Below are 18,413 nucleotides of genomic sequence, written 5' to 3' on the forward strand. Positions count from 1 at the left end.
CCAGCACTGCCGTGTTTGGCATTGCAGGAGTTCTGCCCGTTGGTAGGTGGTTGCCGCTTTCTCTCACCATATGTTGCCTCACCCCCTGAGGAAAGGGCCCTGTGTGGAGCAGAGCTGCCTGGGGTACCTGGGGCTGACTAGACACTGTACCCTCAGAACTAGCCCTGTTGGACATTGGGCTTGTTGCAGTTAGTTTTGGGGACGCTCATTGTAACAGGTCCCCTCCCTTTGAACTGCTCTGTGCAGCTGGTGGAAGCAGAGCAGCTGGTGCCCTGCAGGGCCATGAGCAGAGTCCCTTGTCAGTGACCGTTTGACAGACCCGAGCCCCGGAACGGCCTCCATTCTACGGGTGCCCTGGCAAACCCCCAGCTGGGCCTGGACAGTCCCAGTGGACCTGACGTGTGTGAGTCTACCTCTTTGTTTGCCTAACCTCCCTGCCTCCAAGGGCCCGGTGAGCCTGGAGCTGTTGCTTTCCCAGAGCTGGTCACAGCCGGGTGTAGTCCAGATAAAAGCTATAACGCTGCTCCTGGTGAAGTGTCCAGAGGTCACTGCTGGGGCCTGGTTGTTTGCCTCCGGCCTCTGTGAGTTCAGTGAAGATGGTTGGTTTGCAGAGGGTTATGACGGTAATATGCACAATTTCAGGGGTGGCAGATTTCCCAGGCTTACGTTCCCATCTCTGCTGCACAAGGAGTTACTAGTTTTATTGTCCAAACATTTATTTTGATCAAGAATGGCTTTTCTAAAGATCTAAACAATTGGTTACAATTTTGTCTCCATTTTGCCTAGTGCCCATAACTCCATGATGGAAACATGGTTATGGCCACCTCCCTCCCTGGTCCTTCCACTGAGAAGGACAACACTGAGTGCTGAGATTTTCACTAGGACTTTTCAACTTAATTTTAATGGGGGATGATTGCTGAAATCATCCAGACAGCCTGAGGTTTTCAAAGCTAAGTTATTATCTCATAGTCTCTGCACGTTTTTGCGAAAGCCACATTTGCTGACTGCTTTCCTCAAAGCTTCCTTGACCTCTCTGTTTCTCAGGCTGTAGATGAGGGGGTTTACCAGGGGAGTCAGGACCGTGTAGCAAAGAGAGACCACTTTGATTAGGTCTCTCAGTGTATCACGTTTCGGTAGCATGTAGACAATCATTAGGGTTCCATAGAAAATTGTCACCACAATGAGGTGAGAGGAGCACGTGGAAAAGGCCTTTTGCCTCCCGGTGGTGGAAGGGATTCTCAGGATGGTAGCGATGATGCACATGTAGGATATCAGGGTTAGTAGGAATGGAGGCAGGGTGAATACACAGGCTAGTATGAAATCCGCCAGTATGACCTGGTGGGTGTCACTGCAGGAGAGCTCTATCAGTGGAATGGCATCACAATAGAAATGGTCAATTTCATTTGGGCCACAGAATATTAACTGTGATAGGAATAAGACCAAGACGGTAATAGCCCAAAGACCATTTAACCAGGAGCCAGCAGCCAACTGGAAGGAAAACCTGATATTCATAAGAGTTGAATAGTGGAGGGGTTTACATATCGCTAAATACCGATCATAGGACATCGCTGCTAGGAGATAGCATTCTGTACCTGCCAGAGACCCAAAGAAATACAGTTGTGTTATGCAGCCACTGACTGAGATGGTTTTGTCCCCAGTCAGGAGACTGGCCAGCATCCGGGGCAGGATGGCTGAGGTGTAGCAAATCTCTACACAGGACAAATTCCCCAGGAAGAAGTACATGGGGCTGTGAAGATGCTGGTCAGCCACAACGAGCACCACAATGAGGGTGTTCCCAACCACGGTTGCCATGTAGACCACTAGGAACATCAGGAAGAGAAGAATTTGCAGGTCAGGGAGATCCCCGAATCCCAGGAGGAAGAATTCAGTGATGGCTGTTTGGTTTCTGCAGTCTGCCATTGGTTGTGTCTAGGAACAATAAATCTGTGCGACTGAATTGGAAGGACACAGAGTTAAAAGTTAATCAAATCTCGTGAATTAATTCCATAAATATTCAGAAAATCCCTCCCTCTCCTGGTTACAGGCTGAAATTTTAAGGCTAAGTTTAGATTTCAGAGCCAAGTGCCAGGAAACTGAGTCTGAGGACAGAACATTGCTCTGATGGGGAAGAGGGTGTTCGACACGGATATCAGTGATTACTATAAAAGCCCATTTATCTGGTAGCCACATACTGATATGACAGATCAGATAATTTCTCTGTCTATCATATCCTATCTAGTGACATACCAGAGCTTAGCAATGATGCTTAAATGCTGTATTTCACTTCTGGCAATGGCCAGAATCATGCCATGTCTTAGGAGTAAAAATCAAACGTCAACTAAAATCTTGGACTGAGATTTTTCAATGTGGTCTAGAGTTCTTAGGCACCGTCCTGCTGTTAGATTTCTTTCCATGAATTCTAACAATATATCCTGGTATATTCAGCATTTCAGTGCCCTGTAGGAGAAGGAATAATTTTCACCCCCTCACAAGAGATCAGTTCCTGCCATAAATTATGAAGTGGAGTAAATTCTCCCTTAGTGCCTGTGGTGGTGATGGTGACATGGTGAGGGACTGGCAGTGCCTTTTCTGTTTCCCAACAGTAGCTATGTAGCAGTCATAAAATACAGCTCTTTGGAGGGTGGATCTTAGGAAGGGGTAAAGCCAGGCTGATGTGCAACCCTAACTGGGGAATGACCCTCCCCACTCCATAATGAGTGTGGGATGATAATACAGGAAAGGCACTGGGTGAAAAAAAAATGCTTTCCCTAAACTCAGAGTCTAGAAACAATCTGGCATGTGTGATCCGGGCTAGTAAGACTCTATCACCACTTGCCACCCCATTGAAAAGTCATGGAAGACGGGAGACATTCCAGAAGACTGGAAAAGGGCAAATATAGTACCCATCTATAAAAAGGGAAATAAGGACAACCCAGGGAATTACAGACCAGTCAGCTTAACTTCTGTACCCGGAAAGGTAATGGAGCAAATAATTAAGCATTCAGTTTGCAAACACCTAGAAGATAATGAGGTGATAAGTAACAGTCAGCATGGATTTGTCAAGAACAAAGCGTGTCAAACCAATCTGATAGCTTTCTTTGACAGGGTAACAAGCCTTGTGGATGGGGGGAAGTGGTAGATGTGGTATATCTTGACTTTAATAAGGCTTTTGATACTGTCTCTCATGACCTTCTCATAAACAAACTAGGGAAATACAACCTAGATGGAGCTACTGTAAGGTGGGTGCATAACTGGTTGGAAAAGCATTCCCAGAGAGTAGTTATCAGTGGTTCACAGTCATGCTGGAAGGGCATAATGAGTGGGGTCCCACAGGGATGGGTTTTGGGTCGGGTTCTGTTCAATATCTTCATCAAGGATTTAGATAATGGCATAGAGAGTACACTTATAAAGTTTGCGGACAATACCAAGCTGGGAGGGGTTGTGAGTGTTTTGGAGGATAGGATTAAAATTCAAAATGATCTGGACAAACTGGAGAAATGGTCTGAAGTAAATAGGATGAAATTCAATAAGGACAAATGCAACGTACTCCACTTAGGAAGGAACAATCAGTTGCACACATACCAAATGGGAAATGAGTGCAGAAGGAAGAAGTACTGTGGAAAGGGATCTGGGGGTCATTGTGGATCACAAGCTAAATATGAGTCAACAGTTTATAACACTGTTGCAAAAAAAGCAAATATAATTCTGGGATGTATTAGCAGGTGTGTTGTAGGCAAGACACGAGAAGTAATTCTTCCACTCCTGGGCACCACATTTCAGGAAAGATGTGGACAAATTGGAGAAAGTCCAGAGAAGAGTAACAAATACGATTAAAGGTCAAAACCTGGGTTTGACCCACATCCCAATCCTGACTCTGTCTTTGGCTCTGACCCTCGGCTTAACTCTGACTCTGATTTTTGCTTGACCCTCAGCTTGACCCTGATACTGGCTCTGACTCCTGGCTTCAGTTCTGGGATCCCAAGCTCCTGCCACTAGTCCTGCCTACCTTTGCCAAGGATTCTGGAAGTTTTCCTGGACCAGCCCTCACACTTGTACAAGGCAGGCCCTGTGGGACATGGAGGCAGTGGTCACCCCCTACCCAGCATGTTCCAAGGGGCACTAAACACTCCTGAACAGGTTGACAGCCCTCGGGGAGAACTTCCCATGGTGCGAACACAAATGGGCAGTTTTGACAACACTCCTTGAAGTAGTTGGGTTACATCCTGTCTCCGAGGGCCTCAAAATGGACCCCAGGAAGGTGAACGCTGTTCGGACCTGGGCGGCACCCCTGGAACATCAAGGAGCTGCAGTGCTTCCTTGGGTTTGCTAATTTTTATAGGCACTTCATGCCTGGGTTTTCAGACCAGATAGCCCCATTGACGGTGCTCCTCTGCAAATACGCCTCTTTCACCTACTCTCCGGAGGCTCAAGAGGTGATCGACCAGCTCAAGATGGCCTTCACCAGTGCTCCAGTCTTGATCCATCCTGACCCAATGCGGGCCTTTGTCAGTGAGACTGATGCATCTAATGTTGCAATTGGGAGCATACTTCCCCAAGAATCAGGCCCCCAACAGCACCTGTTCCCTTGTGCTTATTATTCTCGGAAACTCACACCCAGCAGAACAAAATTATGAGATTTTAGATACGGAGCTTCTAGCAATCAAAGCCACCTTCGGGGAATGGCGCCACCACCTTGAAGGTGCCCAACACCCAATACAGGTATACACAGATCCTAAAATCTTGGACTATCTCCGTAGGGCAAAGGCGCTGAACCAAAGACAGCTTCAGTGGGCCCTGTTGTTCACACACTTTTATTTTACCATCACCTATCACCAGAACAAGGCAGCCAATGCCCTGTCCTGAAAAGGGGAATACCTCCCTGACCATACCCAGCTGGTGTGCATCCTCAAGCCCTATATTTTCCTGGATGCTCTATTCCCCAAGACCACTTCCTCCTTTAGTTAGTAAGAAGGTGCCCCTCAGCACCTTCAGACACCCTATCTAGACTCTAGGTGGTTATTACTGTGGATTTGATAGTCAAGCTTCCCTCATCTGCCAAGCATACCATCATCCTCCTAGAAGAGCCTGTCTGGGCAGCACCCCTAGAAGAGATGATGTAAGGCCTAGTGGGTCTATAGGAATACCAGGCAACAAACATCCCCACATTGCTACCTGTAATTTGATTATTCCTTGCAACACACAATCTGCAGTGGTTTAACACCAGGGGAAGTTCCGCCTCATGTGATCTGACTGACAGTGGTCTTAGCTATCCCTGATTGGCTCCTTGACCCTATATAAAGTGATGGGGTGTAAAAGGAAGTGTCCAGGGTCTGGCTGAAGAAAGGCTGTTTCAGTGGTGACTGTGGGGTGTTGGCTCGGTGGCTGGCTGGGCAGAGTGAGATGGATGAGAGAAATGAAACTGAAACCAGGCTAGACCATGAGTACAGGGAAAGCATTGACGAAGACTGGATGCCAGCAAGGAAAAAGAAAAGGGGAGATTCTCTGCACCCAGAAGAAGGACCAGCAAATAGGAGGGCAGGAAAGGGAAATGGGGGGAAATTACCTAACAGTAAAATCCGTAGACAAGGATATAAAGATAGGGGATATCAACCCCCTGAGAATGGCAGAGGGGATCAAAAAAGTGCTGGAGACAGAGCAAGAGTTAAGATGGTACCTGCTGGAGACTCATTAGTGGAATGTAAAAACAAAGACCAAGTAGGGACACTCCTTAAGACAAAGGTGCTAAGTAAAATACAAATAAGTTGTCAGCTACCCAAATTCCTCACAGAAACAAGATGGATAGTATCTGGGGTGCCAAATGAAATTTCAGGAAAGAAAGCAAGGAATAGGTGGAGATAAGGTGATAAGTGCTAAGAGGCTCATTAGCAGAAGAGGCAGTGATAGCAAGTGCTTGACAGCTGTGCTGGTCACATTTTAAGGGAGGGATGTGACCAGATAGTCCAGAATATCAGAGTAACTTTAGGGTATCAAAGTCCTATAGTCCTCTTTCTGTGAGATGCTACAGCGGCCAGAGATTTGGTCATGTTGCAAATAATTCCAATGGGAAAATACAGTGCAGTAAGTGTGGAGGTGACCATTCACAGGATGAATGTGAGGAAGGGACAGAACAAAAATGTTGCAACTGTGGAGGAAAACACAGCTCAGAATATGCAAGCTGTACTGAGGGGAGCAAGCTAGAGAACTACAAGAAACCCAAGTTGCTAATAACATGTCCTGTGCAGAAGCTGTTAGGAAATACCTAAAAGAGAACCTGATGTGAGGAAAGGCAATAGCCTGCAACAAATTAATGGGAGGGAATGAGTAACGTTGGGATGAAAAGAGGTTCATTGCAGTAATGGTTGATGTAATCAATTGTAGTTCTCAAACAGGAAAGAAAACAGAAAATGAGAATTATAACTAAAGCTGCAGGCTAGCAACCTGTCAGTGGAACAACTTCAGACTTTCCTCAGTGAAACTACTATGGACGGTTAGAAACAGATTTTCAGCTTGAATTCCCACGGCTTAATAGCACATGGGTAGGAATTAAAGACCAATATTTTTGATATGAAAACAAAGCCTGATCTAATATGCATACAAGACTTGGCTTGAGACTATAAAATCCCAGGATATGGTCTATATGGACATGATAGAGAAATGGAAAAGGTGGGGACGCATACCCTTTCACTAAGGAGAACCTGAAGTACCTTGAAATAGAGATTAGAAAGCTAAATATCAAGGATAATGCTATTGAGATACCAATACAAAACAATTCTGCATCTCTAAGACTTTATCATGTTTATTACCCGTGCAGGAAACTAGAGGCTATGGACCTGAAAGAATTCATTGCAAGTGTCACATGCCCACTCATTGTCTGTGGTGATCTGAATAGTCACAACCGATTGCAGGGAAGTAAGAAAAACATGGAAAATGTTCAGAGCAAATCTTTGAAGAGAATAATTTAGCAATAAGTGATGGAGCACCTACCAGGTTCAGTACAGCTGATGGAAGCTTCTCATGTCTGGATCTGGGACCATAGGGAGTGAATGCAGCTGTGAAATTGACAGAGGGGTGGGAATGGCTAGTGACCAGGTCCTGACATTAATTACATCTCAAGGAAAAGGATATCCCCACTTGGAATCTTAAAAAAGCAAACTGGAAAAATCTTTGGAAAGAGAAGTGAGCAATATGTGAGTAAGTAATGTATCTGTGAAGATATTGAGGAATTCTGTAGTAATATTAATAAAGGAATCATAAAGACAGCCAGCCTAGCTATTCCTAGGATGCCAACACTGCCTGAAGATAGGGGAAGTGTACCATGGTGGAACAGGGAATATGAAATGGTAATTAGGGAAAGGAATAAGTCATATAAGACAGCAAAAAATCCTTAACTAATGGACTTAATGAAATATAAAAAAGTAAGGTAGTTTCACAAAGGGCTATAAAAAGGGCAAAAAGAGAGAGCTGGACACCATAACATGGGGAAGTAAGTAAACATACCAATACAGCAAAGATTATATATAAACAAACTAGGGAAATGAATGGAATAAAGAGTAAGAGTCACGTAACACTAAGTCTTCCAGTTGCGGGGCATGGAGTAATAAGCTCTAAGAAAAGAAAAGCAGAAACTCTGGCCACCATGCTTCAAAAAGTCAGTAATGATGAATATCAGCGGTTACAAATTAGGGAGAAGAAAAGAACATTAAGGATAATTATGAGATGAAGAGGTGGGATGGGAGAAGGATGTGGATATTTTAAATGTAAACTTTAGTGTGGCTTAGGTAAAACCATGGAAAGTATAGTAAGGGAGAGAACAGTAGCACACCTAGAAAGAAGAAGGTTTATAGATAAAACACAAAGTGGGCTCCAGTAAGGTGGGAGTGTGATTGACCACGCTGTCAGGATAGAGACAGAAGCACAAAAAAGCATGAGAATCACAGAATTAATTATACTAATATTCCTGGGCATAGAAAAAGCCTACGATGTGTTCTGGAGAGAGGAACTACTTCATAAAGTGGCCTCAGTGGGTAACATAGGAAGAATGTACAGATGGATAAGGAACTTCTTAGGCAAAAGAACAAGTCCAATTAGGGAAAGCTTTCTCCAGCGTATAGTAAATTGCAAGTGAAACTCCACAGAGCAGTGTAGTTACGCCAGCCCTCTTTAACATCATGATAAATGATCTCCCTGAAGAGATGAGGATAGGAATAGGGATCATGTTTGCTGACTGTGCCATATGGATCAAAAGCAGAAACCTTGAAAGTGCCACCAAAAGAATGATGATGCACTTAAGAGAAGTGCAGAATGGGGAAGAGGTGGGGCTTCAAATTCACATAGACGAAACTAAGGGAATGATCCTCACAACATGGAAAAGCCAAAAAGATGTAAAGTTATAGCTATATGACCAAGAGATAAATATACTGACATTACAAATTCTTCGGTGTGATATTTGATAACAAGCTCACTTGGAGGGACCATACTGAAAGTATTAGATAAGTGCAAAAGTCAAATACCTTTGGAACATCCTGGGGAGTGGATATGAAAATGGTGGCAATGCTATACAGAGCACTGATTAGACCAGTTATTGAATATGGATGCCCGGCCTTTGGGTCAGCAATGAATACAAATCCGAACTAGATTATATCCACACACACGCATTGCATATCAGGTGGTGAGTTCATTACTGTATCTCTGTACTACAGATATACGCATTTCCATCAGCTGCTGCTAACTCTTAGAACGAAGCTCCCAGACTCAACCTTTTTCGGTCAAAGTACGAGATAATAGTGAAGATAGCACTAAGCTAAACGGTTCGGACAAAAAGTCAACATTACCATGTAAATAAGGTACAGAAGTGGATAGCTGATCTTCATGAAAAGAAGGGATTGAAAGAGACCAAAATGTATAGCTATGGGAAAATATTCTATCCTTAGAAAATCACCCCCGGTCGGGAAAGACGTGGAATTATATAATGAAATCAATAAAAAAATGATAGACAAGATGTCACAATTATATTGATTTGCTATAAGTGGGGACACTATTGACAAATACATACAGAGGGTTCCAAAGAGGAAAGAACAGAGTGGGAACAGCTTCCTGTGTGCCCTCACTCGGACTCAAGAAAGCTGTATGGCTAACTTTCTATCCGTCTTTATGGCTGAGATACACAGGGATTATGCTAGCACTAAATCGTGCTTTAGATGTGTGGCCAGCTGCTGTGGCCATCCTGTCTGACTGTTTATCAGGGCTGCAGCAGGCAACTCACAGTGGTGAGTCTGACAGCAGAAATGATTCTCTTAATGATATATTACTGCTAACAGCCAGACTGGTGGAACTGGATATAACCAACGTAATCGCATGGATCCTGGTGCAGACAGGGATAGCAGGCAACGAATTGGCTGGCAAAAAGTGTTATTAATCACAAACAAGTTGACCTCGGGATCCCCTTAAGCAAACTGGCATTTAAACACCTAATCAAAAGTGATCTAAGGAAGGAATGGCAAGAACTGTAGGCAAATGAAATGAAGGGGAAAAAAATTCCTGATTCTGCCTCCGGCTCTGACCCTCGGCTTGACTCTTGACCCTGATACTGACTCTGACCCCTGGCTTCAGTTCCGGGATCTCCAGCTCCTAACACTTGTCCTACCTACCTTTGCCCAGCATCCTGACACAGACTATGTATCATAAAAATGAATACAGATACTTCCCACATTCTTCACAGAAGGTGAATCTTAAATTGCTCATGCTTAATTACTCAAGCACTTTAATACCCCGGTTCGGAAGGTGATATATAAATGCAAAGCAGTAGCAGTTTGGAATTGGGTGCTCACCTCTATTCATAGGACAGCTCTCACTGGAGTCGATGAACTCATTTCTCAGGGTTTGAGACCAGGTGGGTGAGGTAATACCTTTTATTGGACCAACTTCTGCTGGTGAGAGACATGTTTTCGACACACAGAGCTCTTCAGGGTTTGGCAGACAAGACTCCAGTTCCACTGAGGTTCTTGTCTTTCATCATTCTGCAGAAATGGGACTTTCTCAGTAGAGACCTGCAGTTACCTGAAGGGACAGAAAATGGGCTTCCCCTTCGATTTAAAAAGTGTAATTGCTCTCTCATAGTTGTATTCTCTCTTCATGCTTTTCAAAATGGTCCCACTTTGACCTTTTTCCCACTTGGTTCATTTTGTGTCTCCAAAGCGTTGTAGCTAACAATGCCCACTGTGAGTTGCTATTATACAAGTCCCATTCTACATCATGTTTTAGCGTAATGATCCTTTGTGGAAAATATTTTAGATCATGGACAAACACCAGCTTACATTTTTGGGAGATGCCTGTCCAAGGTGATGGCCAGTTATCATGTACTTGCACCGCCCCGAATTAGTATTCAAGAGATGCTGCCATCTAATGGGCATTTTTGAAAATAGTGGCCCATGTCTCACTCTTACAACATGCTGCCACCTAGCAGCCATTTTACAGTATAATTTTCCCATTATTATATTGGCTACTGAACTCTATTGATCACTAGTCAGTATCTCTGTTGCCCCCCACCCCCGCCCCATTTCCTCTACTCTGCTGCCATCTAGTGTCGATTTCCCAGCAAGACAGCCTGTTGCTCTTCTCTCCTATGGTGGATTCTTCTCCCTATAGCTGCCTCTTTCCCATTCTTAAAAAGAAAACGAGGACTTGTGGCACCTTAGAGACTAACAAATTTATTAGAGCATAAGCTTTCGTGAGCTACAGCTCACTTCATCGGATGCATACAGTGGAAAATATAGTGGGGAGATTTTATATACACAGAGAACATGAAACAATTTGTTAGTCTCTAAGGTGCCACAAGTACTCCTTTTCTTCTTACCATACAGACTGTAACAAGAGTGATCAGGTAAGGTGAGCTATTAAGCTATTACCAGCAGGAGAGCCGGTGCGGGGTGGGGGGTGGGGGGGGAACCTATTGTAGTGATAATCAAGGTGCGCCATTTCCAGCACTTTACAAGAACAGTAGGAGGGGAAATAAACATGGGGAAATAGTTTTACTTTGTGTAATGACACATCCATTCCCAGTCTTTATTCAAACCTAAGTTAAGTGTATCCAGTTTGCAAATGAATTCCAATTCAGCAGTCTCTCGTTGGAGTCTGTTTTTGAAGTTTTTTTGTTGAAGAATTGCCACTTTTAGGTCTGTAATTGAGTGACCAGGGAGATTGAAGTGTTCTCCAACTGGTTTTTAAATGTTATAATTCTTGATGTCGGATTTGTGTCCATTTATTCTTTTATGTAGAGACTGTCCAGTTTGGCCAATGTACATGGCAGAGAGGCATTATTGGCACATGATGGCATATATCACATTGGTAGATGTGCAGGTGAACGAGCCTCTGATAGTGTGGCTGATGTGATTAGGCCCTATGATGGTGTCCCCTGAATAGATATGTGGACACAGTTGGCAACGGGCTTTGTTGCAAGGATAGGTTCCTGGGTTAGTGTTTTTGTTGTGTGGGGTGTGGTTGCTGGTGAGTATTTGCTTCAGGTTGGGGGGCTGTCTGTACGCAAGGACTGGCCTGTCTCCCAAGATCTGTGAGAGTGATGGGTCATCCTTCAGGATAGGTTGTAGATCCTTGATGATGCGTTGGAGAGGTTTTAGTTGGGGGCTGAAGGTGATGGCTAGTGGCGTTCTGTTATTTTCTTTGTTGGGCCTGTCCTGTAGTAGGTAACTTCTGGGTACTCTTCTGGCTCGGTCAATCTGTTTCTTCACTTCAGCAGGTGGGTATTGTAGTTGTAAGAATGCTCGAATCTTGTAGGTGTTTGTCTCTGTCTGAGGGGTTGGAGCAAATGCGGTTGTATCGTAGAGCTTGGCTGTAGACAATGGATCGTGTGGTGTGGTCTGGGTGAAAGCTGGAGGCATGTAGGTAAGCATAGTGGTCAGTAGGTTTCCGGTATAGGGTGGTGTTTATGTGGCCATTGCTTATTAGCACTGTAGTGGCCAGGAAGTGGATCTCTTGTGTGGACTGGTCCAGGCTGAGGTTGATGGTGGGATAGAAATTGTTGAAATCATGGTGGAATTCCTCAAGGGCTTCTTTTCCATGGGTCCAGATGATGAAGATATCATCAATGTAGCACAAGTAGAGTAGGGGCATTAGGGGACGAGAGCTGAGGAAGCTTTGTTCTAAGTCAGCCATGAAAATGTTGGCATACTGTGGGGCCATGCGGGTATCTGTAGCAGTGACGCTGTTTTGAAGGTATACATTGTCCTCAAACACTCCCTCCTCAGGCCCTACACTACCAGCACTCCCAGCTATCTTCGAGACACCACTGACTTCCTGAGGAAACTACAATCCATCGGTGATCTTCCTGAAAACAGGATCCTAGCCACTACGGATGTTGAAGCCCTCTACACCAACATTCCACACAAAGATGGACTACAAGTCGTCAGGAACAGTATCCCTGATAATGTCACGGCAAACCTGGTGGCTGAACTTTGTGACTTTGTCCTCACCCATAACTACTTCACATGCCTGTTGCCAACTGTGTCCACATATCTATTCAGGAGACACCATCATAGGGCCTAATCACATCAGCCACACTATCAGAGGCTCGTTCACCTGCACATCTACCAATGTGATATGTGCCATCAAGTGCCAGCAATGCCCCTCTGGCATGTAGCGTGGTTTAGCAGGGGTTTCCCATCCATCCAGTGCCTTTCAGTTGATGTGGGTTCTGTTTCCAATGGAAATGCATAGATTGAAGCTACCATGACAGAATCTCAGTGGCTCTCCAGGCTGAGATTCTCAGAGACGTTTAAGGGAGATAGGTGTCCATCTCCCATTTAAAAGAGATTTGGGTGACTAGCTCCGTCAGGTCCCTTGGGAAATCCTTTCCGCAGAGTCGGATCCCTACACTTCTCACTGGTGCCCAGCTCCCTGACCTCTGGCCAAGCCCTGACATGCTCCCAGTGACTGAGCCAGCACTGCCATGTTTGGCATCACAGGAGTTCTGCCCGTTGGTAGGTGGTCGCTGCTTCCTCTCACCATAAGTTGCCTCACCCCCTGAGGAAAGGGCCCTGTGTGGAGCAGAGCTGCCTGGGGTACCTGGGGCTGACTAGACACTGTGCCCTCAGAACTAGCCCTGTCGGACATTGGGCTTGTTGCAGTTAGTTTTGGGGACGCTCATTGTAACAGGTCCCCTCCCTTTCAACTGCTCTGTGCAGCTGGTGGAAGCAGAGCAGCTGGTGCTCTGCAGGGCCATGAGCAGAGTCCCTCGTCAGTGACCATTTGACAGACCCGAGCCCCGGAACGGCCTCCGTTCTACGGGTGCCCAGCAAACCCCCAGCTGGGCCTGGACAGTCCCAGCAGACCTGGCATGTGAGTCTACCTCTTTGTTTGCCCAATCTCCCTGCCTCCAAGGGCCCAGTGACCCTGGAGCTGTTGCTTTCCCGGAGCTGGTCACAGCCGGGTGTAGCCCAGATAAAAGCTATAACGCTGTTCCTGGTGAAGTGTCCAGAGGTCACTGCTGGGGCCTGGTTGCTTGCCTCCGGCCTCTGTGAGTTCAGTGAAGATGGTTGGTTTGCAGAGGGTTATGATGGTAATAAGAACAATTTCAGGGGTGGCAGATTTCCCAGCCTTACGTTCCCATCTCTGCTGCACAAGGAGTTACTAGTTTTATTGTCCAAACATTTATTTTGATCAAGAATGGCTTTTCTAAAGATCTAAACAATTGGTTACAATTTTGTCTCCATTTTGCCTAGTGCCCATAACTCCATGATGGAAACATGGTTATGGCCACCTCCTTCCCTGGTCCTTCCACTGAGATGGACAACACTGAGTGCTGAGATTTTCACTAGGACTTTTCAACTTAATTTTAATGAGGGATGATTGCTGAAATCACCCAGACAGCCTGAGGTTTTCAAAGCTAAGTTATTATCTCAGAGTCTCTGCACGTTTTTGCAAAAGCCACATTTACTGACTGCTTTCCTCAAAGCTTCCTTGACCTCTCTGTTTCTCAGGCTGTAGATGAGGGGGTTTACCAGGGGAGTCAGGACCGTGTAGCAAAGAGGGAGCACTTTGTTTAGGTCTCTCAGTGTACCACGTTTCGGTAGCATGTAGACAATCATTAGGGTTCCATAGAAAATTGTCACCAGAATGAGGTGAGAAGAGGAGGTGGAAAAGGCCTTTTGCCTCCCGGTGGTGGAAGGGATTCTCAGGATGGTGGCGATGATGCACATGTAGGACGTCAGGGTTGGTAGGAATGGAGGCAGGGTGAATACACAGGATACTAACCAGTGTGTGTCACTGCAGGAGAGCTCTATAGGTGGGATGACATCACAATCGAAATGGTCAATGTCATTCGGGCCACAGAATGTTAACTGTGATAGGAATAAAACAAAGATAGTACTAGCCAAACAAGCTTTAACCAGGACCCAGCAGCCAACTGGAGGAAAAACCCGGTATTCATAAGAGTTGAATAGTGGAGGGGTTTACATATCGCTAAATACCAATCATAAGACATCGCTGCTAGGAGACAGCATTCTGTAGCTGCCAGAGCACAAAAGAAATACAGTTGTGTGATGCAACCACTGACTGAGATGGTTCTGTCCCCAGTCAGGAGACTGGCTAGCATCCAGGGCAGGATGGTTGTGGTGTAGCAGATCTCCAGGCAGGACAAATTCCCCAGGAAGAAGTACATGGGAGTGTGAAGGTGCTGATCAGCCACAACAAGCACCACAATGAGGGTGTTCCCAACCATGGTTGCCATGTAGATCACTAGGAACATCAGGAAGAGAAGAATTTGCAGGTCAGGGAGATCCCCGAATCCCAGGAGGAAGAATTCAGTGACGGCTGTTTGGTTTCTGCAGTCTGCCTTTGGTTGTGTCTAGGAACAATAAATCTGTGCGACTGAATTGGAAGGACACAGAGTTAAAAGTTAATCAAATCTCATGAATTAATTCCATAAATATTCAGAAACTCCCCTTCCTCTCGTGGTTACAGGCTGAAATTTTAAGACTAAATTTAGATTTCAGAGCCAAGTGCCAGGAAACTGAGTCTGAGGACAGAACATTGCTCTGATGGGCAAGAGGGTGTTCGACACGGATACCAGTGACTACTATAACAGCCCATTTGTCTCGTAGCCACATACTGATATGACAGATCAGATCATTTCTCTGTCTATCTGACATACCAGAGCTTAACAATGATGCTTAAATGCTGTATTTCATTTCTGGCAATGGCCAGAATCATGCCATGTCTTAGGAGTCAAAATCAAACATCAACTAAAATCTTGGACTGAGGTTTTTCAATTTGGTCTAGAGTTCTTAGGCACCGTCCTGTGTTAGATTTCTTTCCATGAATTCTAACAATATATCCTGGTATATTCAGCATTTCAGTGCCCTGTAGGAGAAGGAATAATTTTCACCCCCTCACAAGAGATCAGTTCCTGCCATAAATTATGAAGTGGAGTAAATTCTCCCTTTTAGTGCCTGTGGTGGTGATGGGAACGTGGTGAGGGACTGGCAGTGCCTTTTCTGTTTCCCAACAGTAGCTATGTAGCAGTCATAAAATACAGCTCTTTGGAGGGTGGATCTTAGGAAGGGGTAAAACCAGGCTGATGTGCGACCCTAACTGGGGAGTGACCCTCCCCACTCCATAATGAGTGTGGGATGATAATACAGGAACAGGAAAGACACTGGGGTGGGGCGGGGGAGGGGGGGGAAGATGCTGTCCCTAAACTCAGAGTCTAGAAACAATCTGGCATGTGTGATCTGGGTTAGTAAGACTCTATCATCACTCACCACCCATTGGGGCACACACTGAGCCAGATCCTCAGCTGGTGTAAATCAAGGTAGCTCCATTTCTGTCATTGGGACAGTTCCTCAACTGAGGACCTGTCACAAGACATGAATCTCATGCTCCATCTCTGTGAAAAGGTGCTATGAACACAGACTGGCGCTGCAGTGGGAAGGAGAGGCTAAAACTCTTAATATTCACCTGAGGAAGAGCTCTGTGTAGCTCAAAAGCTTCTCTCATTCACCAACAGGAGTTGGTCCAATAAAAGATATTACCTCACCCACCTTGTTCCTCTAATATTCACAAAGCACATTCATGCCCCTGTGTCAAGGTTCCTTCCCCACTCTGAATTCTAGGGTACAGATGTGGGGACCTGCATGATAAACCACCTAAGCTTATTTTTATCAGCCTAGGTTAAAACTTCCCCAAGGTACAAACTATTTTACCTTTTGCCCTTGGACTTTATTGCTGCCACCACCAAGAGGCTAATAAATATATAACAGGGAAAGAGCCTGCTTGGAAACATCTTTCCCCCCAAAAAATCCTCCCAAACCCTACACCCCCTTTGCTGGGGAAGCCTTGATAAAAATCCTCACCAATTTGCATAGGTGAACACAGACCCAAACCCTTGGATCTTAAGAACAATGAAAAACCAATCAGGTTCTTAAAAGAAGAATTTTAATGGAAGAAAAAGTAAAAATCACCTCTGTAAAATCAGGATGGTAAATACCTTACAGGGTAATCAGATTCAAAACAGAGAATCCCTCTCAGCAAAACACAAAAACAGGAATATTGATTGACTGGGGATTGATCCTGCTTTGAGCAGAGGGTTGGACTAGATGACCTCCTGAGGTCCTTTGCAACACTGATATTCTATGATTCTATGAATATACATTCCATTCAGGACAGCTTATTTTATCAGCCATTTAAACAAAACAGAATGTACCGCATATCTAGCTAGATTACTTACTAAGTTCTAAGACTCCATTCCTTTTCTGTTCCCGGCAAAAACATCACACAGATGGAGAGAACCTTTGTTTCTCCCCCGCTCCAGCTTTGAAAGTATCTTGTCTCCTCATTGGTCATTTTGGTCAGGTGCCAGCGAGGTTATCCTAGCTTCTTAACCCTTTACAGGTGAAAGGGTTTTTCCTCTGGCCAGGAGGGATTTTAAAGGGGTTTACCCTTCCCTTTATATTTATGACATGCCCCCCAAATCACGATAGGGTGAAACGCTGGCTGTGATTTCTTCCTGGAGCTCGAGGAAAAAACAGAGTTAATAAGACACATGCACCTCTAAATGTACTACCAAGTATAAAAAGACTAACAATATTTTCCACATCTCAAGGACGATTTTAACCAGTTGATTCTGGGAAACTTTCACGGGAGAGTGCATCAGCCACTTTGTTAGAAGCTCCTGAGATGTGTTGGATGTCGAAATCAAAATCTTGGAGAGCTAAAGTCCACCGAATACGTTTTTGTTATTTCCCGTGGCAGTATGAAGCCACTGTAGCGCAGCATGGTCGGTTTGCAGGTGGAAACGCCGTCCCCAAACATATGGGAGTAGCTTTTCCAGAGCGTAGACAATGGCGTAACATACCTTTTCACTGACTGACCAGTTGCTTTCCCTCTCAGACAGCTTCTTGCTGAGAAACACTACAGAGTGGAATTCTTGATCCGGTCCTTCTTGCATTAAAACTGCTCCCACACCACGCTCGGACGCATCTGTGGTTACTAGGAATGGTTTGTCAAAGTCTGGGGCCCTTAGTACAGGGTCAGACATGAGTGTCGCTTTAAGCTGGTTAAAGGCTTTCTGACACTCTTTGGTCCACTGAACGGCATTTGGCTGTTCCTTTTTGGTTAGGTCTGTCAGTGGGGCGGCGATTTGGCTGTATTGCAGTACAAATCGCCTGTAATATCCGGTCAAACCTAAGAAGGATTGGACCTGTTTCTTTGACTTTGGGACAGGCCATTTTTGGATAGCATCCACTTTAGCCTGTAGGGGGTTGATAGTTCCTTGACCCACCTGGTGTCCAAGGTGAGTCACTCTGTTTAGGCCTATTTGACACTTCTTAGCCTTAACAGTTAGTCCTGCCTCCCTTATGCGCTCAAAGACTTTTTGTAGATGTTCCAGGTGTTCTGTCCACGAATCCGAAAATATGGCCACATCATCAAGGTAGGCAATTGCATAGTCTCCTAATCCCGCTAGGAGACCATCTACAAGTCTTTGGAAGGTGGCGGGTGCATTTCGCAGCCCGAAAGGGAGTACATTAAATTCATACAGCCCGAGATGTGTGGTGAAGGCTGACCTTTCCTTGGCAGATTCATCTGGCGGTACCTGCTAGTACCCCTTGGTTAAGTCCATGGTAGAGATGAACTGGGCCCGTCCCAGTTTCTCTAATAGTTCATCTGTGCATGGCATTGGATAGTTGTCTGGGCGAGTTACAGCATTTAGCTCACGGTAGTCCATGCAAAAACGTATCTCCCCATCTGGTTTGGGAACTAGAACCACTGGAGATGCCCAGGCACTGCCAGAGGGGCGGATTACCCCCATCTGTAGCATATCCTGGATCTCTATAAAACTATAGCAGTTTTAGCTTGAGGAGACACCCGGTAAGGTTGGACTTTAATTGGGTGAGCATTACCTG

The 18,413-nt window shown here is 45.2% G+C and overlaps 1 protein-coding gene across 1 annotated transcript; it reads right to left on the reverse strand.

Annotated features, from left to right (window-relative positions):
* Positions 1-963: 963 nt before the first annotated feature.
* LOC144275188 (olfactory receptor 6N1-like) lies at positions 964-1,920 on the reverse strand. The gene has a single exon (XM_077834345.1). It carries the CDS (start codon positions 1,918-1,920, stop codon positions 964-966), a length of 957 nt encoding a protein of 318 aa, XP_077690471.1.
* Positions 1,921-18,413: the final 16,493 nt, after the last annotated feature.

This window comes from Eretmochelys imbricata, chromosome 14, assembly GCF_965152235.1.
Source record: "Eretmochelys imbricata isolate rEreImb1 chromosome 14, rEreImb1.hap1, whole genome shotgun sequence".
Taxonomy (NCBI): Eukaryota; Metazoa; Chordata; order Testudines; family Cheloniidae; genus Eretmochelys; species Eretmochelys imbricata.